We start from the raw sequence: 22,484 nt of genomic DNA on the forward strand, positions 1-22,484 counted from the left end.
TGTAGAGAACCAGGTTACTAGTGTTATATCTGGTAAATAGCCACAGGTGAATAGCATAGCTTTAGAAGCAATAACTGATGCTGCCAGAACCAAAAGCAGCCTCCTAGGAACAGCAGGAAGTTGAAAGATGACCCTGGCCTTCTCCGCTGCCCTCAACCCCAGCAGTAGTACCTAGAGATCCCACCAAAAATCACAGGTATGGAGGTCTGGGGTTTTCTTGAATATTTTCACTCTTGGAATCCATTACTAGTGGAAAGATACTGGGCCACTAATAATTCCCAACATTCTGTTTACTTTTTTGAAGACCACAGCACACAGAGTCGACGATTTCAATCTATTATCCACTATGTTGCCTAGATCCTTTTCCTGGGTGGTAGTTCCTAATATGGAACCTAACATCGTGTCCAGGTGATTTCAAATAGTGCTATGCGATATCACTTGCAAAAGCAATATCTGTTAATGTTGGTTTCAAGGAGGCAGGTACTAGTCTGGGAGCCCCATCCTCCACTCAAAGCAGCTGGAAGGCCGCAGGAAAAGAAGCCATCCGCGTCCCAAGCTGATCCCCTGAGACCTCTCCAAACGCCTCCTTCCCCACCCAACAAAGTGCAGTTGCAGGCCAGCAGCCCCACTCCCACGCCATTGACAAATCACTATGGAATAGATGCGGTGGGTGGTCCGTATCACTGTGCTTGGGCAAAAGGCAGTTAGCATCAAAGGTGGTGACACAGTGTACTGGGGAAACGATTGCCCTAGATGACCAAACCCTACAGGTGGTTGAGAATGTAGGATTTAAGCGACAGCTCCACTTATAAGCCCCCCTCCATCCCCAATGGAAACTGCCTTCCATGACTACTATTAACAGGTGTGTGTGACCTCCAACCTGTACACCCAGTGTTGTACCTGGATGCAGGCACAACTGGCCAAGGTGGAGAGGAGTAGCACCCATTTCTCCAGCAACATCTGGACTAATCAGAACATTAAGCATGTGTCTACTTCTCTCTGACAGCACAGCGGATGAGGCAGGGCAGGCAGCAGGCGCTCTCCACTACTCCTTCCCATCATCCCTCTCTTCCTTTACCTACTTCTTCCTTCCTTCTCTCCTTTTCTTTTTGGCCGTTTTTTTCCTCAGGAGCACCACTCTTCCACGTAGATGGTTCTTTTTTTTTTTTTGTAGGTGGAGGGGAGCGGGCAACAATGGGGAAGGAGTTGGCCAGGGTCCAAAGGTAGATGGCAGGAACTTCCAGTGTATTACCCCCTTCAACCTCCACAAGGCATGCAAACACGTGTCAGGCTGTCCTATGACCATCATAATAACACTTAGAACAAGGGTCATTTTGGGTCACAGGTTCCAGCTTTCCTAATAAAAACCAGAGATAAAGATGTACACGGTAGCACTAGCTGAAACTCTGAAATTCCCTGGGGGGGGTCCCTGTTTACTCCCCTCCCCCAGCCTGAGACCAAAACTCTCTCCTCTTCTCCAAATCCTTGCCTGGTATTCTGTACCCCATCCCCAGCTCAATCCTAAAACACCTCTTCCCCCAGCCTAACCCCAGAAACTTTCATCCCCCATCTCCCCAGCCTGTCCTAACATATTTGGATGCCCTTCCCCAGCCTGAGCCTAGAATGCTGCTCTTGCTTGCCTCAACCCGAGCCCAGCACACTCTGTTTCCCCCTCCTATCAACTCCACCTGTATATTGGCTAACCCCCCCCCCCACTCCCAGCAAATATGCATACACCACCGGTTATCAACAGACTCGCTCCATTCAGAGGGCTTAAGGGTATTATATATAGAGATGATGGGTCCTTCTCTAATAATCGCTACTAACAGCTTGCCCAGATGCCCCTACCTGTTGGGACCCTATTCAGTGTCTGGTTAGCTCCTTCTCTTGCTTTTTACCACAACACACTGTATCAGTCCCAAGCATATTTTGAATTGTCACACCTGCTGATAGGCTGTTCTCACTCAGGTTCAGAGGAAATATTACTTTACCATCTCCTTCCAAAGTCACGTTTTGAGGCCTTGTTAAGCTGCATCTATGAATTATAAGTGCACCGTTGACAGCCACTGGATATGCGTTGGAGGTCCTGCGATTGGAGCCTGTGACACTTGACTACAGTTCTAGAAGATGCACTTTCTTTTCTATTTCTTCTTTTCCAGATGTCACATGGATTAAGTAGTAAATGTGTGCTTAAAGGAGAGGAATTGAGTATATGTGTGCCCACAGCCTTTTTGGTGACTTATTTAAGTAGATACAATAATAACAAAAGAGTGTTTTGTTGCTTTCCTCTTTCTTATTGATACAGATATAAAGGTGAACGATGTGGTCCCTTGGGTTCTTGATGTGATCTTAAACAAGCAAATTGTTAGCCCCAACCCACATATTAGGCAGGCTGCCTGCATCTGGCTCTTGTCACTGGTGAAAAAGCTGAGTACACATAAAGAAATCAAGGTAACTTTTAAATGCATTTTTTTTTAATTAGGCATGCCTTTTGTGTTCACTTTTGCACAAGTGACTGCTTTTCCCATTAACCATGATATATTTTTAATAGAATTCTAAATGACCCAACAGCAAAATGTTTGTCTGATATTGAAAGAAACATTTGTGTCTTTTTTTTTTTTATTTTTTATTTAAGTGATAACTTGTGCAGATTCCATGATTGCAATAAGAAATTATGGCAGAACTTGTATAGTACTTGTGATGATACTGGGAAGTATAGATTTTTTTTTTTCCTCCCTGAAGTAGCCTCAGATGGTTTTCTGTTTCTACCCCACTGCTTTGAATTCATAGGACGGTATCCAGCACACGTTGGTTGTGAATAAAAGTCATTTCCATCTGTTTGCTCTGTAATCTCTATGCAGCGAGAGATTGGTCTCAGTCCAGCCACTTTGACCACTTGTATTGGGCTTAGTTTTGAACAACTTGGCAAGGTAATCAAATACTGGATGAGCAGTGAAGCTGCAGCCCTTCCCAAGAACAAGGGTGAAGGAAACTGAAGGGTCACTGAGAAGAAGATCCACACCCTAACCATGGAAACATTTTATTTGTGACTTGCCTGTGAATTTCACTTCAAACTTTGATGGCAGACTTGTACCTGTAGACAAACGTAGATACTGCCGGCTCAGGGATGCAACAGGGGCCAGACAAATAAAAGAATACTTGCACATCTTGATCAGATTTCTTTTTTGTGCAAGCTAAGATCATTTAATTAGAAGTGGAATCCAATGACTGAATGTAGTTCAAGTAATTTTTCAGTCTGTCATAGAGATTACTGTTAAGGAGACGTCAGACACAGATGTCTCATAATACCATATCTGTCCATTCTGGAGAGTTAAGTTATGAGGGTGCCTTTCTATGACATTACAAGTACAGTGCAGAACTTGCTGTGTCACTGGTATTTGTACCGGTTTACGTTTCTGCTAGTGCAGGTACTTCAGTACATCCAGTGGCAAATCTGTCTAGTTTAAGTTTAACAGTCCTGCTCTATAGTGTATCCATTGTCCATTCTGGATTAGAAGAATAGTGCTTGCAATGGTTTATAGTCCCTTGTGGCTGTGGGAAGGTACATGAGGTGAGTCTTTATTTTCCAGCTCTACTGTGAGCCCCTAGAGCAGTGGTTCTCAACTCTGTTCCTGGGGACCCCCCCAGCCAGTCGGGTTTTCAGGATATCCACAATGAATATGCATGAGAGAAAATTTGCATGTTATGGAGGCAGTGTATGCACATTTTCTCTCATGCATATTCATTGTGGATATCCTGAAAACCCGACTGGCTGGGGGGGTCCCCAGGAACAGGGTTGAGAACCACTGCCCTAGAGGCAACCAAAAGAGCCATTTGAGAGATGACTTTGGCCTTCTACATCCTTATCCTCCCTCCTCCCTGCAGCAGTAAAATGCTGTGTTTCTGGCCCTTTATATTAAACTGAACAAAAAGCAAGCTATAGGCGCTGGCTTGATCTTCCTTGAAGTTTAGTATTTCGTGTAAACATCTAAAAACAAATTGATCTGAGATGGTTTTTGAACTCTAGCCCCCATTTCACTTCATAATCAGTAAAGTTACATGACTGCCATGTTAGTTCTTCTCTTTGCCTTTTATATTTACTTCATAAAAGGGAATGGAAGGCAGGAGAAATTGAAAATTAACTTATTTTTAAGCATAACATTTTTTGGCCTTTTGTTTTGTCTTGTAGTCTCATCTCAAGGAGATTCAGAGTGCATTTGTCTCCATTCTATCTGAGAATGATGGTAGGTAGCAAGATATTAGTTTGTACATTTTAAAAAACAATTTGTGAAAACAACACAATTGTGCTCTTTGTGGGCATTCAGTTCAAATGTCTATGTCCATCTGTTTTTAGGTGTTCTTTACTAAAGGAAAACACAAGAATGCCTTAGGGCAGGTATCCTCTGTGACCTAGTATCAGTGGAGAAACTGGTAGACAGGTTTTGATGACATTTGAGATATGAAGTAGACCCTAAGAGGAATCGAAAATTATTCTGCCAGCTGGAAGACTGGATTGGGGGATTGGGGGCTGGTAGTGGTTCCCAGGTCTTGCCCGACAGCCCAAAAAGATGAAGGGGAGGGGGACTGAGGGCTGGTGCGGGGGCATGGATACAGATGAGTGAGAATACGTGCTAGAGGTAAAGAATGCAATTGGAAATGTATAGTCTGAATACATCTTTCCATTCTTGTTCATGGACACAAGATTTAGATATTTGTGGATGATACTGTGTGTTTCAACTGATTTGTGTAAATGTCAGTCCATTTATCAGCCTAACTCCTTTTTCAAAGGTTTCATTAACACCACCAAAATATTAATTGGTATTTCTGTGCCAGTCTTAATCTATTGTGGGAGAAAAGTAGACTGATTGCACACAATCTGTTGCAGAACTTACCCAAGATGTTGCATCGAAAGGTCTTGGGTTGGTATATGAACTTGGCAGTGAACAAGATCAGCAGGAGCTGGTGTCCACTCTTGTGGACACACTCATGACTGGGAAAAGGTACTGTGAATCTCTGACTATTCAACGTGTGCACCAATGTTTCTCCTTACAGGCTTTATTAGGCATTGCTTTTCTCCTGTCTTATGCCTGTTGCAGTTTGTCAGGGCTCTGTCTAGCAATAATTATCTTGCTGCACAGGTTGTAGTCATGCAGGAAATCTTGATTGATGCAGGGCCTAGGTGCAATATCCAGTGCCCCATGGTGTGCATTAATTATTTCTGGCCTGGATCCTTTGTGAAGAGGATCATTTCTTATATGTGTTTTCTTGTAAATATTTCATAGAAAAGTTGTTTAGATGAAATGAGACTGGCGGGCCTGTTTAAAGCTTTAAAAGTGGGCTCCTGTACATACCTAAATCAGTCCAGACTCCTGGAGCAGATGGAGACTGACAAATCTTCACTGATGCTGTACTTAACCTAGTATGCCACCTGCAGCCCCTCTGTATTTTTCTGTCTCCAGCAGATAGTAGATGGTGCAAAATCTGCAGCATGGAGAGATCTGAAGAAAAAAAAATAAAAGAAATAAATAAAAGATAAGATCTGACTCTTTATCCTCCTAGGGGATTGTGAGGTCCTGGTGGGGCCATCCCCACTGATTTTGAGGTGAATGAACAGGGAATTAGTGACCCTTCTGTTAACTCGTCCGGAGGTGCCATGGGGTGGACAACCCCATGAGGTAATGGTGGTCCAGACTGGTGGGCTGCTTCTGCTGACTGGAACAAGGGAAGTATCCTTTGTTTTCTGTCAACAACTTAAAATTTAAGAGAAAAAGTTTGAAGAGTCTCTCTGCCTTTTTTTCCTGTGCTGGTGGCTTATCGGGTGAATCAGAGGCATGGAAATTGCGTTCCCCGACAGGGGTAAGTGTTAACCACAATCGGGTTCTCTCGACCTCCGGCATGTTTTGGGACCACCTCGTGGCATGATGCGAGGCATGGCTTGCTGCGCCTGTGGGGTATTGCGGGTCAGATTAAATAGGCAGGGACTGTGTTCCAGGTGTGTAGAGGGAAAAAAAAGGCTCATCGGAAGTTTCTCTTCCTGGTCCCTGATCTGCTGCGGTGTCCTGAGGGAGAGAAATTTTGACGTGGGATCAGCGGCCATTTTGTCGGGTGCAACAGGGAGATCACCTTCACTGCTCTTCCCTGCAGTACCCGTGGGGTCTAGAGGGAGGATTGTCCTCTCAATTCAGCTGGTGGAGATGCTGGTGATTTTCCCCTGAGGGGGGATACGGAGGATTCCCAATACTCTTCACAAGTTTTGTCCTTTTAATGCACCAAGCATATTTGGCCAAAAAGGATGCCGTGGAGCACGAGGCCAGGTCAGGCAGAAAATACGGTACCCGGTCTGCGATGGAAGGAGTGGTCCCGTCCAAAAGGAAACGTATGGAGGGAGTGCACAGGTCTGTAGGAGTTCTTGCAGTGCTCTGAGTTTCTCAGGAGGGCACTGATGAATTGGATAACCCTGATATGACCGCAGTAGGGCCTCCTGGGGCAGGTCCTTTTTCGAATGGCTCACCAGATATGGATACCGGAGATGTGGGTCCTGAGGAAGTGCCTGTGACAGAGGGCGATGAGCCCAAGGAGGTGAGGCTTTTCTGCAAGGAGAGCTTTGGCCTTGATTCCAATGGTGGGCCAAGAGTTAGAAATCAAGGTGTTGCAGGAGGAATCAGACTTAGAGGGCACTGACCCTGTCCTTGACGGGTTGCATGGCCGAGCTAAGGCTTCCCTTTTCACAAGTCTGTGAAAAAGCTAGTGGATCATGAGTGGGACACTCCAGAATCCGTTTTGAGTCAGTAGAGCTATGTCCAAGCTTTATTCATTACCGGAGGAGACCTTAGAGCTTTTAGCTCTTCCAATGATGGATGCATCAGTCTCATTGGTCACCAAGAAGACTACCATTCCGGTAGCAGACTTGGCAGCGCTGAGGGATGTGCAGGATCATAAGCTGGAGCTCCATATCAAGAATTTTTGAGGTTTCGGCCTTGGCCATTAGAGTGGTGGTGTGTTAACAGTCTTATGTAAAGGACCTGTTTTGCATTGGGTCCAGCAATTGCAGGAGATGCAGGCTATATCAGGGGCGGTGGTGGGCAGGGCTGAACGCCTGGAGGTCATGGTGGCTTATGGATCAGATACCTTTTATGATCTTATCGGAACCTCTGCCAGGATCGTGATGTTAGTAGTGTCGGCCAGAAGAATGCTGTGGTTAAGAAATTGGTCAGCAGATGTGTGGTCCAGTTTAGTTGGGGGCGTTGCCCTTTAAGGACAAGATGATGTTTGAGGAGGACCTAACAGATTATGAAATATCTGGGGGAGTCCAAGGTGCATAAGTTGCTAGAAGATAAACCTAAAGGAAGAGGTGACTTTTTAGCACGCCCTAGATTTCTAGACAGGCGGAGATTTCTCCAGGCTAAGGCACCCGGTGGGACTCCGAGGCAGCTCGCAGGAAGATCTTTGTCGTGGGGTCAGTCCTTTCAGGGTGGCAGAAGGCCATCCAGGGACAACGCAGGTGCAGCAACAGGAGCAGCAAAATTCTCGCAATGAAGCGAGGCCGGTCCATTCTTTGGTTCTGGCTGTCGGGGGGGCATCCAAAGCTCTTTTTCGAGAGTGGATCAAGATTACCAGGGACCAGTGAGTCCTGAGTGTGGTAAGAGATGGTGCGCCCATTCAAGATGCTTTTCTGGAGTCCCCTTTTGGTCTGCTCGCTAAGTGTGTAGCAGTGGTCCATGGTACAGTGGACCATCTGAGGCAGTTGGGGGCCATAGTTCCAGTTTCACAAGACAAACTGCAGTCCAGAAAGTACTCCATTTACTTCGTGGTGCCAAAGAAAGAAGGAACATTCTGCCCAATTCTGGACCTGAAAAGGGTGAATGCAATCCTCAAAGTTCCCCGTGTTTGCGTGGAGACTCTGCGCTCTGTTATCATGATATAGAAAAGCGTTAAATAAATAAATAAATGATGGTGCGAAAAGGAGAGTTCCTGGCATCTCTAGATCTAATGGAGGCTTATCTGCATATAGCCATCAGACAGGAGCACCAGAGGTTTTTCCACTTTATGATTCTGGGGGAGCATTTTCAGTTTCGGGCACTTCCATTTGGTTTGCAAAATTGCTGAAAACATTCACCAAGGTGATGATGGTGGTGGCAGCAGCCTTGCAAAGGGAAGGAATGCTGGTGCACCTGTACCTAGATGACTGGCTAATTCGGGCCAAGTTAGTAGACTTCTGTCTGCAGTTAGTGCCGAAGGTGCTGCAGAGGTTGCAGTCCTTAGGCTGGGATGTGAATTTGGCGAAGAGTCATCTCACTCCCTGTCAGACCCTGGAATATCTAGGAGCACACTTTGACATGTAGGCAGGGAAGGTATTCCTGACAGATGGAAGAATCTCAGTTATTGGAGCAGGTGGCTCTCCTGCTAGCAATGGAGGTCCCTAAAGCATGGGACTATTTACAAGTACTGGGCTCGATGGCTTCAACGTTAGCGTTTGTTCCCTGGGCTTTTGCTCACATGCGGCCTTTCCAGAGGGCTCTTCTATCCAGGTGGAATCCTTTATTGGAGGAGTTTCATTTTCTGCTCCCGCTGCAGGGAGAAGGCAGGGAGAGTCTCTCATGGTGGCTGCTACATGCCAGTCCAGAATGTGATATAGAACTGGAGGTTCCGGATTGGGTATTGGTCACCACAATGCCAGCCTTTCAGGCTGGGGAGCGGTGTGTCAGGATTGGTTAGCACAAGGCCAGTGGTCGAAGGCCAACCAACTTTTCTATCAATCAATTAAGAGACCAGAGCGGTAAGAATCGTGTTACTTGCCTTTCTGCCGTGATTGCACGGGCGTCCAATCAGAGTTTTGTTGGACAACGTGGCAATGGTGGGGTACATCAACTGGCAGGGGAGCACCAAGAGTCAAGCAGTGGCTCAGGAGGCCTAGATGTTTCAGTGGGTGGAACAGCACTTGAAGCAAATAGCTGCCCCTCACATTGTTCAGGCGGATTTTCTAAGCCAAAAGACATTGGACCCCGGGGAGTGGGACAGTTTTATGGGCCTCATTTATAAGAAATGAGATCCCTATCTCAACCTGATGGCGACCAGGCTGAATGCCAAGGCCTCCCGTTTTTTCAACAGAAGAAGAGAGCATGCGGCAGAGGGATTCGATGCTCTGGTTCTTCTGTTGCCCCGGGGAGTTCTGCTGTATGTGTTTCCCCCGTGGCCTCTAATGGGCTCGGTACTATGGTGGAAAGAAAAGCATCCAGGTGAGGTGATTCTGGTGGCTCCAGAGCGGCCTCATCGTCCAAGGTTCGCAGATCTTGTGAACATGGCCATAGACGGGCCTCTGAGATTTGGTCATCTATCATCTACCAAGGTCCAATATTTTTGGATCAGGCAGCTCACTTTTCTCATGGCCTGGCTTTTGAGAGAAGAAGGCTGAAAAGGAGAGGGTATCCTGACTCTGTCATTACCACGTTGTTGTAGGCTTGGTGGTCCTCCACGTCTTTGACGTATATGCGTGTTGCGAAGATTTTTGACTCCTAATATCTTGCCAATGAAGTTCAGTCTCTGGACGCTATGGTTATCATGTTTTCTTTTCTTCAGGAGGGTTTAGTTAAGGGATTGGCTTATAACTCCCTTAAGGTACAGGTGGCAGCTTTGAGTTGTCTCCAAGGTACTTTGCAGGGCCATGCTCTGTCGGCACATCCGGATTTTCTACATTTTCTGTGGGGAGCAAAGATTCTGCAATCTTCGGTGAGGAAGGCGTGACCTTCATGGAATCTTAATTTAGTGCTTAGAGGTTTGTGGAGGCTCCATTTAAGCCACTCAGAAGGCCATCTTTGAAGGACTTGACTTTGAAGGTGGTTTTCCTGGTAGCTATATGCTCGGTCAAGAAGATTTTGAAGATCCAGGCATTGTCATGTCGGGATCCTTTTCTTCAGATGTCAGTCAGGAGTGTTGTTGCATATGGTGCCTTCCTTCTTGCCCAAAGTGGTCTTGTCTTTTCATGTTAATCAGATGGTGGAGCTTCTGGCCTTTCCAGATTTGGATTCCTCTGATCCTCATGCTAGAGAGCTTAGGCTATTGGATATGAAGAGGGCATTGCTGAGATATCTGAAGGTTACAAATGGTTTTCGTAGATCAGACCCACCTTTTTGTTCTCTGGAATGGGCCAAAGAAGGGGTATCAGGCGTCTAAGGCTACTGTAGTGCCCTGGCTCAAGAAGGCAATTGGTTTGACATACATATCTAAGGGTTGGCCAGGGCCTGAAGGGTTGAGGGTGCACGCAACATGTGCTCAGGCAGCCTTTTGGGCCGAGGTGCAGCAGGTATCTTAGGAGATTTGCAGGGCACATACTTGGAAATCGTTGCGCACTTTTGCCAGGTATTCTCGATTGGATGTCGGGGCTCTGGCATCTGAGACTTTTGGTGAGAGTGGTCTGTGAGCGGGACTTTTGGGGTCCCACTCAGTTTAGGGGTGCTTAGGAGTCTGGCCTGATCTGGATACATACCAGGAAAGGAAAATTAGTTCTTACCTGCTAATTTTCATTCCTGTAGTACCACAGAGCAGTCCAGAGACCTGCCCAGAGTTATGAAAAGAGTCTTCCATTTGTTCTGATGTTCATATGATTGCAGAGTTGTTGGTGGTTACCATGCTGGTTTTATATTTCCTTTTTATGGATTAGAGTTTTCAGCTGATTCAAGTCACCAACCACCTGTTTGTAGGAGGTGGAGTGCGTGTTACATTTTGATATTCAGATCTCATCTTGGATTGGGTACAGGTCAGTACTGAGGGGGCTGCAGGTGGCACACTAGGATAAGTACAGCTTCAGTGAAACTTTGCCTGTCTCCATCTGCTGGTAGGGATGCAAAACCCAGGAGTCTGGACTGATCTGTGATACTACAGGAACAAAAATTAGCAGGTAAGAATCAATTTTCCTATTGGCCTGCACTTTGTATAGTATTTCATTAAAGCATAGAAAAAGTGGAATTCACAAAGTCCTGCTAAAAATAAATAAATAAATAAAAAATAATGGGTTCATGGGAGATCAGCCCACTCATTTGTTAATGATTCACCCAAAGCACTCTTGGTCTCCTTTTAAACTAAAACTGGATTTTTTCTTTCCTGCTGGGGCTGTGGTGCCATGAGCTGTCAGTCAGAATTACCTGGGGCTGTCGCATCCTTTTTTGTGTTTGGGGTTTTGTTTTGTTTTTTTAGCCCTCTTCTCCTTCTGTCTAGCCCAACTATCGCTGCAACAGCCCTCTGCCAGGGTGCATGCAGGCCTGGATTTGTCAATAGGCACACTAGCCCTGTGCCCCTGGGGGGCCAAAATCTGGGGGGGGGGGGGAGGGGGCAGCAAGCTGGCTGATGATTTGCTGCCGTTCAGCTGTGCTGAATCTCATTAAGCAGAGAACATCCCTCTCCTTCCTAATCCCACTCAGTGTGCAGGGAACAGGAGAGGAAAGGGAATGAACCTGCAACAGTCAGAGCAAAGGGGGATCATTTTGGGAGATTAGGAGCATCTGAGCAGAGATCATTGAAGGGTGGGAAGAGAGGCTGGTGGATGAGAGTATTGACTAGGAAGTGTAAGTCTGTGTGAGAGAGGGAGGGAACAATGGTAGGGAGCAGTGTGTGTGTGTGTGTGTGTGTGCATGTGAGAGAGAAGGAATTGATGCTAAGTATATCAGTGTATGTCATATTGGGTGGGATGTTAGAGAGGGGATGCAAGGAGGAGCAGGACCAGAGTATGGTAGGGGCGCCGCCCTCCTGACCTCCCCACCCACTACAATTCAGATCCTCCCTCCCTTGATCTTAGATTCTTTCCCCCTCATTCTGAAACCTTCCCTTCCTTCCTCTCCCTTCTCCCTAGATCCTAGAACCCACTCCTTAACCCTTCTTACTCCCTCCTCCTCTTCCACATCCCAGATTCTTAATCTTCCCCATCTCCCATCCTCCCCGTCCCTAATAATCCTCCTTCCTTCTCCCTCTTTCTCCTCACCCCATGTCCGATCTTCCTCCTTTCATCTCCCCATCCCTGAAGTCTCCTCCTTGTACTGATACTTGAGATCACTTTTCTTCACCCAATAAAAATATATTATACTAATAAATGTACTATGAAACTAATTAAATTTATTTTTATAATGTAATCTAAAAGATGGTTGCTTGCCAGTTTGCTTCAGAGTTTGTACATTTTTGCCATTGAATCTACCCTTGAGCTGCCACGGGAAATGAGGACTGTGCCTTAGACCTTCTGTTGTCTAACCTGGGGGGGAGAAGGGGTAACAGGGGTTGACAGTGCCTAGTAGCTCCAAAACCCTAAATCTGTCTCTGGGTACCTGTTCTCACTGAGTCATTGTGCCATGACTGGGACTATCTCCTCCCGCCAGATGGCTGGAATACTGCCCCCCTAGCAGCCCCAACCCCAGCTGAAACCAGGCTGTGGATTCAAGCCCCAGACTATAAACACTTATTTTGTGCTCATTGCATATGTATTGGCAGGCTCTGCTGTTTTTATAAATGTCATAGAAAAGACTAGAAGCAATTTATTATTTTTTTTTTTTTTTTGTCAAAGTTGCTCTTTTTTTACTTTCAGCAGTGGTGGTAGACTGCTTGTGTTTGATAGTGCAATGCTGTGGTGCTTAGGAAAGCTGATATGAGGTCCTGTATATTCTTCTAGAATAAAACATGAAGTGTCTGGAGAGACGGAGGTGTTTCAGGGAAGCTTGCTTGGAAAAACACCAGATGGGTGAGTTTATTCGATGTCCTCTAAAAGTCTGGAACTGGGCCGACCCATGTACTTCACTGGCCTTGAATTTCATTAGCCACCTTGCAGTCTTGTTTACTCACTGATTTTTGTAAATACATGTAATCATTTTATTGTGTATGTTATATTTGTAAACCGTATGACCTTTGGAATAGCAGTATAGAAGCTCTTTTTAAATAAATGAATATGCAGGATTAATCCGGCGACTGCTGGGATCTGATGTCTGTTGGGCTCATATTGATGTATTGAACAGAATCGCTGACCAGAAGGTTTGCTTCTGCAGATTGAAATCCGGTGTGCTCGGATATCATTTTTTCCAGATTTGTCTTTCAATAGAGTAGCCAACTGAATGTTTCCAGTTGTCCTAAAACCTGCATCGTTATGGCTCGTTAAATGGATCTTTGTATGTGGTTTTATTTGCTTGGTTTGAAAGAGCTCTTTGCTAGTGACTCAGGCTGCAGCACTATGGGCATGGGGGAGGGGGGTCCAAGCTTAGATGCTCTGTCTGACAAGGTCATTTGGGCCTGGTTGAACCGTGGAGGTGGTGAGCTTCCGGCCCAGGGAGAGTGGGAAGACAGCTGCTGTGGTGTGACCTCTGTTGGCCTAACGGATAGTGCTGAGGGTGTACCTTGGAGGAGGCATTCCTTCAGCTCTAGCATGCAAATGTTCCTAGAGCTGCCTGGGGAGGGGGAAGCTGCAGGAGAGAAAAGAAAGGAGGGTTTTTTTTGGGGGGGGGGGGGAGAGCAGAGGCAGTAGCTCGTATTTAAAGAAAATAATTGTGCATTACCATACTCCTGATAACATCCAATGCAGAAAAAAGCCACCACATGATCCCAGAGCCTTTCCCACACTAGCGTCTGTGCACCGAAAAGGTTCTCCTTGTGTTTTACCGCTGAAGCGGTATTTTTGTATTTGCCTTAGACTGGAATTTTCATTTATTTTTTACTAGAAAGTTGGGTTTTTTTTGCCTTTAAGAAGTGAAGCACATTGTAGAGTTGCTTCTTATTCTGTACCTATCTTTCTAAGTCAGGGTCTGTCTACATATAAGGAGCTGTGCGCCTTGGCTAGTGACCTCAGCCAGCCGGACCTGATTTACAAGTTCATGAACCTGGCCAATCATCACGCCATGTGGAACTCTCGCAAGGTAACTTCCCAGTCAGCGTCCTTCCCTGTAAACTCCTCCACCTCGTTACAGGCAGAACCTCCCTTCTAGATGAGAGAATTCAATCATTATGGACCAATTGTCAAATAATTGTAATAATTGTAGTACCACAGAAGAAAAAAACATGCACTACTGTTGACTAATATGTTAAAATATAGTGAAAGGAAAATTATTAGTTAAGTGGTTTTCATTCTTTCAGCTATTTTATATTGTTTTTTTGTAGAGCTGGCCATGTTCAGTATTGACTGGATGTTGCTTTGGTGGCCTGTGCAAAATTAGTTGGTGGCTATGGTTTCTTTTCATATAATGATTGCCATGAGACTGACTGTAATATGTGTCATGGTCCTGCTGGTTTGCAAACAAACTGTGGATGGCACACAAGCTATTGTGACAATTTTCTGAAAGCTTTGAATAATGACCTGGGCACGTTTTTGGGATACTGGAGCACTGGCCTTCCCCCAGGGGGGGGCGAGGAGCCTGGGTGTGTTCATCTGCAGGTTTCAGTGTCTGTCCAGAGCCGGTCCGGCAGTAGAAAGCAGAAACCGGCAAATCTGGTAATGAGTCCAGAGTATCGGCAAACAAATCCAGTTGTTCTGGTTTCATAGTGGGAATGCCTCTCTGCCTGAGTGTGGAGGTAGTGTCTTTTTCATACGTGGAGCCAGGTTTCCCCTCGAGGTGCCAGGGACAACTTCCTGGTTTCCAGCACTCCCCTTTCAGTTTTCTTGGGTGTAGTTGTTGGCCCGGGTATTGGACTCCTTGGCATCTTAGCTTTTCCTGTGCTGAAGCTTTAGCCTAGTGGCCAGAGCGCTGCTTTACTTCTCTGTGCAGTCCTTGGTTTAATGCCCCCCCACCCATCTCCAGTCTTGACACAGTGTGCTTGAGTTAAAGGTATAGGGGACTTGTTGGTAAGAGATTTCTAAAATAAAGACACTGCATATATTTTAGTTCGCTTTGTGACAGAGGTCCATATTCCAACTAATCGGATCAAAGAGAACTTTGGTTTTTAGCTTATGTTGAAAGTGACAGTGCTAATTATAAATTTTGGTTTTGGATAACATAGCAATATTTTGATCCAACATTTATTTAAACAGGTATTTAAATCTTCTCCCTCTTAGCCACACCCACTGTGTATGAATGTAAATAAAGCCAGTTAAAGCTGCGCTTATCTCTATCAGAAACCCAGGCATCATGGAAAGCATAAGTAGAACAGAAATAAGTAAATGTGTTTACACAAGGTAAGTCATTTTAAAAAAACTGAAGGCATATCTATAAAAGTATTCTCTTTTTATTCCAACGTAGTATAAAAATATTTTTAAAAAATGGGTTAGAACAAAAGAGGGGAAACCTAGGAACAAGACCAAAAGAGTGTTGGATCCAAAAAACAGGAAGGTTCATAGGTTGAAGATTCTTGCTAATACGCGTGCTTTGAATAAGACAGACAGAGAATTGAATCAAGGCTGTGGCAAAAATGTAATTTTTTTTTTTTCTTGCAGGGAGCAGCTTTTGGCTTTAATGTGATTGCCACAAAGGCTGGTGAGCAGCTAGCCCCTTTCCTGCCACAGTTGCTGCCCCGACTCTATCGCTACCAGTTTGACCCCAACATTGGCATTCGACAGGCCATGACGAGCATCTGGAATGCTATGGTCAAGGACAAAACTGTAGTAAGTGTCCCACGTTGGTGGAAGGGCAGAGCATGACCTAAAGAAAGAGCTAAGCTTTGTGTAGGGCAGACCTTGAAGTGTACAAGACTCCAGTTTGCTGCAGTGGTGCATGAGTGAGGGAATATCTGCGGCAGCGATACCCTCAGCCAGCACGTCCAGCTTTATTTTTCCAAGTAAAAAAAAAACTCTTCTACAGCAAAATGCTATTTTTATTTATTTATTTATTTATTTATTTTTAGAATCCCCAAAGAATAAGATAGTAAGTGATTTTCAACAAGTAAGCACATCTTCAACATTTATTCCACTGAAGATGGCATGATGGGGGAGGCTTTCATCTGTTAATTGTATACTAGTAAATCTTGTATGGGAATAGCATGGCAGGTAGTATTTTATTATACTGGGTAATTTTAAAGCAAGGATTCATTTTAGAAGAGATGTTTTTTTGGTGGGGCAGGGAGATGGAGTCAGGGGAGCTTAAAAATATATTTTTGTGGGATACTTAGCTCTACTGAATGACGATGAGCACTTAAATTATCCCAGAGTGGCACCGTGAATGGACTGAGAGAACTGGAGGATAAAGATGATGTGCACTGAAACCTCTTGGGGTCTGGTATGCCTTTTTCCGGAGCAGGAGGCCTAGCCATTTCCTTCTGCTCCTTTAGGCCTCCACCTCAGTCAGAACTTGAAGTGGCCACCGTTGTGTTACAGCACCGTGATCCTTCATTTGCAGCCATCCAAGTTTGTTTTTCCCTATTTTGCATCCCCTCCCAGCTCAGCCCAGGTATTGCAGCAATGGTCCTTGGTCAGGGACCACAAATTTTGGCTCCTTCTGGAGCCCAGCTAGCATGAAACACTGACTCTGGCCACCAAATGAGTGATGACATGGACTCCTTTCCCCCTCCAGGGGCTGTGAATGCTTCCTCTGCAGCAACCCTAACCCTGGGAGCAAGAGCCTGGCCTGGGAATTGTCCAGGTGTACAGCATTACCACCCCACCCCTTCTGTGTGTTAAATAGTAAACAAAGTACAGTTACATTGTTTATTCTTTCTGCAGATTAATGATGTTAGTAATTACTAAAAGGTGATTTCCTAGCATGTAGACAGATGGACTCAGGACCAGTGGGCTTATGCTCCCCTGCCAGCAGATGGAGAATGGAGCAAGCTGACATCACAGTATACATAACCCTGCAGTGACCCCAGCCTGCCAGTATTCTCAGTCTCCAGCAAGTGGTGGACGTGCATCTCCCTATGGGGTTTGCTTTGAGCTTTATGAAATAAGAAATTTGAGATTCTAAAATCAGGAAAAGAAAGTGCTGCTCTCCTGTGGTGATACCTAAAAGTCCCTCCCCCAGTTAAGAATTCCTTCCTAAAAATCTTTCCAGATCTCTCCTCCTTAACCCAAGAAAGACGAAGAGCTTTTTTAGCTCTACGCCAAGAAACTATTTCTTTAGGTTTTACCTTCATGTTAAAATTCCCATGTAAATATAGGTTAAAGAGGGGGGCAGAGGTATATATATGTTTTACTGTTGAACAATTAAGATCCTTTATTCAATCAAAAACCCCTACCACTTCATCTCCCATAAATATATAAAAGATGAAACGGGTTAGATGTGCATATTACTTTGTTAAATATAATTGCTTAATATGAATATTTCTCTCTAAATTTACGGATTTTCCAAGGTTTGCTATATTGATTTATGGACATATAAATGGAAGTAGTCGTATTAATTGCCTTAAAATGTTACAAATTAATGTTTATTTACTTGACTTCCATTTGATTTCTGTACTTGCAAAAATTATTTTTTGTAATGTGAAAATTTGATAGAGTTAAAAAAAAAAAAAAAAGAAGAATTCCTGAGGTGATTTCCGTGGTCCCTCAGAGGTGTGCTTTGGTCCAGTAGCTGGGTTTCCCGGCATGGACTTAGCTGCTAGTTCAGCTAAAAGGCAGTGGATGCAGAGTGCAGCAGTGACTGCAGATGCCCTCTCCCCCCATAGCCGGAAACCGTCTCTGTTCTCAGCTGGTAAACGCTGAACTCAGGTAAGGTTTCGACCCGGCGACAGACAGGAGAGTGGGCCTGCGCGTTCGGCGCCGAGGACCCACCGGGGTAAGGCCTTGCTTTTTGCACTCCTACCCCGAACGGGTCCCCTTCGCCGACCACGAGGCTTAACCGGCCTGCTTACCTGACCGCAATCCGATCGTCGTCCTCGTCCGCTCCGGGCTGCTCGCCCCGCCCCCACCGACGGACAGCCAACCGAAGACGCACCAGCGACAGCCGGCCTATCAAGGCAGCCCGCGCTGGGATTTAAAAGACCCTCAGGTTCAGGCGTCACGCGCCTAGCGTCACGCGCCGAAGGAGCGCGACAAAGGGGCCTGCCCCTTTGAGCGCCCCTTCGAGCGGCCCTCTCGAACGGCACCATAAATCTGACCTCACTCCTCATACCCCAAATTTTGCAGTTTACCTCTCGCCCACCAACTCTGTGAGAACTAGCCTTTGGTCATCCTCCCAAATCGCTGCCCAGACAAAAACAAAGGGTCAAAGAAGGAAGTGACCCTCCTGTTGGGGTAAGAGCCCTCCTTTTCTAGGCTATATCCCCCGACGCATGAACTTGCCACCTGTGCCTTCACAGATGTCTGTGCCCTCAAAAAATTGAAGTGTTTTGCCTATCATTGTGCTCCTCTCACTGTGCTCAAAAAGTGAACTGTTTTGCCTATTATTGTGCTCCTCTCACTGTACTCAAAATTGAAGTTTTTACCTATTTTTATGCTTCTCTCCATCACCACAACTCAGCTGCACTAATCACCCAATTATCCCTCATTATCCTTTCTTTTTCTTGTTTCCTTCTTTCCTTTCTCACACCTCCTCCCAACACCCCATCCTACAAAAATGCATCAGCACCAGATCTCCATCCTTAACTATAACAAACGCAGACCCATCATCCCCCTATACCCACGACACCACTCTCATATAAAAACTATTCTCCCTTCCATGATCGCCCCCCCTCTTACCCAAATTATTGGTCTTACTGCACTATCTCTTGTCCTCCTCAATGTCCAATCTCTAAACAAAAAGATACCCCTTCTCTGCAACCTACTCTCCGACCAAGACCCAGATATTTGTGCCTTAACAGAGACCTGGCTAAAGGATACCGACACTGTCCTCCTTAATCAGCTTCCTTCCGAAACATATGATACTTTCTCCATCCCCAGGCCAAAAAAGAAAGGAGGAGGTTTACTCTTAATCATAAAGAAAAAGTTCAACATGATTCTCCACTCTACTCCGCCCCCTCCGAAAATTGAAATAGGCCTTTTCAAATCCCCCTCTTTACAATTATGTCTCATATACGCCCCCCCAGGTACCCTACATAACAACCCCTCAACCCTTATAGAATACATTGCAACGAATATCTCCATTGACATTCCAGCCATCATACTTGGAGATTTCAACTTGCATGTTGATAGCTCCCCTCGCACCCCTTCTTGTGACGCTTTTCTTGATTCACTAAATGCTTTAGGATATAAGCAATCTATCCATTTTCCTACTCACAAGGCGGGCCATACCCTCGACCTTCTATTCACCAATGCCCTCATACAAACTGATCACCCTTCCCACACACCCATCCCCTGGTCAGATCATCACCTCATTGAAACCTCTCTTTCCATTAAGACACCCACCTGCCATGACAACACAAACATAACCATTCACTACAGAAAAAATTGCACAAGAGACGACCTTATATCGGCTCTCGCCAACAAACTTGACCACCTAGAGCTCACAAATGCAGACACAGCGCTTACCTCATGGTTTGACATCACCAATAGTATAGCCAACACCAACTGTCCCCTACAATCCAAAAGTGTCTGCCCACAAAACAACAAGAGTAAGAAACCATGGTATTCCCAAGAGTTAAAAAATCTCAAACAACTCCTTCGGAAATCTGAAAAGATCTGGCGCAAGGATCCCTCACAAACGCACCTGGCACAATTTAAATCCTCCCTAAATCTCTATAGTGACAAACTTAACAAGACAAAGCGAGACTTCTATGCCAACAAAATTCATCAATTCCAATACAACCCTAAAGTATTATACGATTACGTGAATTCTCTCACTAAAACAGCTACCCCTCACATCCCTGATGTAGTAGCCAAATCCAAATGTGAAGAACTTGCCACATTCTTCCAAACCAAAGTGGATAATTTGCTATCCAAGTTCTCTTCCTCTGCCAATCCTACCAACCACTTCGAATCTGACATCAATCAAACAAAAACCAGTAATTACACCAATGCCCTCTCCTCCCTAGACTGCACTTCATCATTAGAAATAGAAACCTTTATCAAGAAAGCCAAACCTTCCACCCATCCATCTGACACCATACCCACTAAACATCTTCTTACAATACCCAACATCATTGCCAAACCTTTAACAAAAATCATCAACCTATCCATTAGCTCTGGACAGGTGCCGCTCCCCCTGAAGCAGGCAATAGTCAAACCTATTCTAAAGAAGCCCAAACTTGACCCTTCTGATCCAGCTAATTATCGCCCCATATCCAATCTTCCATTCATCTCTAAACTACTTGAAAAAACTGTCAACAAGCAGCTCACAGAATACCTAGAAGAAAATCATATCCTGGCCTCTGCACAATACGGTTTTCGAAAATCTCATAGCACTGAAACTCTTTTACTTTCCCTGACAGACCACATTATCAAAGGATTTGAGAAAGGGCAATCATACATTCTTGCCTTCCTTGACATCTCCTCCGCATTCGACACCGTTAGCCATCCCATTCTCCTACAGCGGCTAACTGAAATCGGTATTACAGGTGTTGCCCACAATTGGTTCAACTCCTACCTTAGTAATAGAGATTACAAAATCCAGCTAGGAAATCACGTATCCAAGGCCATCCCCCTCAACCGAGGTGTCCCTCAGGGATCCTCCCTATCCTCAACCCTATTCAATATTTACATTCTGCCCCTCTGTTACTTCCTCTCCAGTCTAAACCTCCCTCATTACATATATGCTGATGATGTTCAGCTGCTTATACCCATCACTGACTCCCTATCAAAAACCATGGACTTCTGGAATGAAACCTTCCATTCCATTAACAATCTCCTTTCCTCCATCCACCTTGCTCTTAATACTAATAAAACTGAAATTATGCTCATCTCACCCCAAAGCCAACCGATCCTCCCCCCTCTTCCTCAGTTCCAATTTGCTCAACAAGTCCGTGATTTGGGTATCATTCTTGATGGTCACGTCACACTAAAGAAATTCATAAATAACATTCTAAAAGACGGCTTCTTTAAACTCCACACACTAAAAAAACTCAAACCCTTATTACATCCCCCCGATTTCCGTACAGTTCTCCAAACCACAATCTTCGCCAAAACCGACTACTGCAATTCCCTACTCCTCGGCCTACCTAACAATGCCATCCATCCCATTCAAATCTTACAAAACACCACAGCCCGGATCTTGACCAATTTACGTAGACATGACCATATTACACCTGTTCTAAAAGACCTACATTGGCTTCCAATAGCCTCCCGCATACAATATAAGGCTCTCTCTCTCATCCACAAAGCCCTATACAATCCCGAAATGAACTGGTTCAATGAATCCTTCCGTTTTCACCAGTCTAATAAGCCCACCAGACTAGCACATCTCGCAACCATGCCTATCCCCTCTCCTAAACTCTATAAACTCACTTCCACAAGAGCCCGTGCACTATCGATAGCCGGGCCGACCCTCTGGAACAAAATGCCTGTTGAACTACGGCAAGAAGAATGCCGCAAATCCTTCAAGCGGAAGCTCAAGACCTGGCTCTTTGCAAAAGCATACACTTAATTTTTCACTATACCTCACCACTGTCCCCACTGTCCCCATTCCTCCCCTGTTTCCCACTCTACCGCCCCTCTCTCCCCTCCCCTTTTCTCCACCACCTTCTTTTCTTTCTCTCTGCCCCTCCTCTTTCCTCGCTCTCCTCCCTTCTCTTCCCCATCTTATCTCCTAGCCTGATTAAAATTAACCTCATAGTTTTCTTTCTTTTGTACATATGTATATAATTGCAAACTTTGTTTATAATTTTATTGCAAAACTTCCCACGTTATTGTTCCCCCTCTCGTTAATGCCTTGTTATCATGTTTTTACTGTTCAATGTAAAGCGCCATGCCGTGCGTTTGTTTTTGCGTTACAATGTGAACCGATATGATATCCTGGATGAATGTCGGTATATAAAAATTTTAAATAAATAAATAAATAAATAAAAAAAGAAAGTTTTACCTGAATCAGAGACAGAGGGATTTCAGGACTTCCTTCATTTGTCGGCGTTTCGTGCCGACATTTGTTCCTGCTCCCGTTGGGGTTGGGGAATTGGGCAGCCTGGCAAATTGAGCGGTCCCACACTTAGGCTTTTTTCTTGCATGTTGCGTGGTAGGCCGCAGTGGCTGTTTTCACGCGCTCTTGTGCCTGTTCTGCTGCCTTCTATAGGCCGTCTGCGTGCGCAGTGTGTTGGCTCTGCGCACGTGTTGTGTGCTCTTGGGCGCGCTACGCGCACAAATTCTTTTTATGCGCTTAACTTGGCGCAGTGGTTATGTGTGTGCCTTGCTGCACTTTCTTCTAAGCGCTTACTTTTTGGGCATTTCATTTTTGAGCATGAGCTGTTCCGATGCATGTTTACCACAGCGATGGCATCGGCAACCAAGAAGCTTAAGCATCTTCCTATTTGTGTTGCCTGACATTTTAGGGCTTTTCAGCCTGACCTGGCTTCTAACCTGTCAGCACTGCTCAGGCGCTCAGGGAGAGTTGTCTTCCTCGGATTTTGCTAAGCCTAGTTCTTGCCATTCTAATGATGGGTTGGTCACGGCCTTGACTGGGGAGACGCCAGATCTTAGTTCTCCCTTGTCTGGTTCCTGCACTGATGAGGGC

At 45.3% G+C, this 22,484-nt stretch overlaps 1 protein-coding gene across 4 annotated transcripts in view; it reads left to right on the top strand.

The window, feature by feature from the left end:
• ECPAS (Ecm29 proteasome adaptor and scaffold) overlaps positions 1–22,484 on the top strand; it is a 338,465-nt gene that overhangs the window by 232,591 nt on the left and 83,390 nt on the right. For all 4 annotated transcript variants that reach the window (XM_029614666.1, XM_029614656.1, XM_029614672.1 and 1 more), the window contains exons 25-30: positions 2,306–2,451; positions 4,190–4,244; positions 4,886–5,000; positions 12,650–12,718; positions 13,763–13,880; positions 15,392–15,559. In XM_029614666.1, coding sequence (XP_029470526.1) covers positions 2,306–2,451; positions 4,190–4,244; positions 4,886–5,000; positions 12,650–12,718; positions 13,763–13,880; positions 15,392–15,559 — 671 coding nt within the window. The remainder of the gene's footprint in view (positions 1–2,305; positions 2,452–4,189; positions 4,245–4,885; positions 5,001–12,649; positions 12,719–13,762; positions 13,881–15,391; positions 15,560–22,484) is intronic.

This window comes from Rhinatrema bivittatum, chromosome 1 (genome assembly GCF_901001135.1).
Source record: "Rhinatrema bivittatum chromosome 1, aRhiBiv1.1, whole genome shotgun sequence".
In the NCBI taxonomy this organism is placed as follows: domain Eukaryota; kingdom Metazoa; phylum Chordata; class Amphibia; order Gymnophiona; family Rhinatrematidae; genus Rhinatrema; species Rhinatrema bivittatum.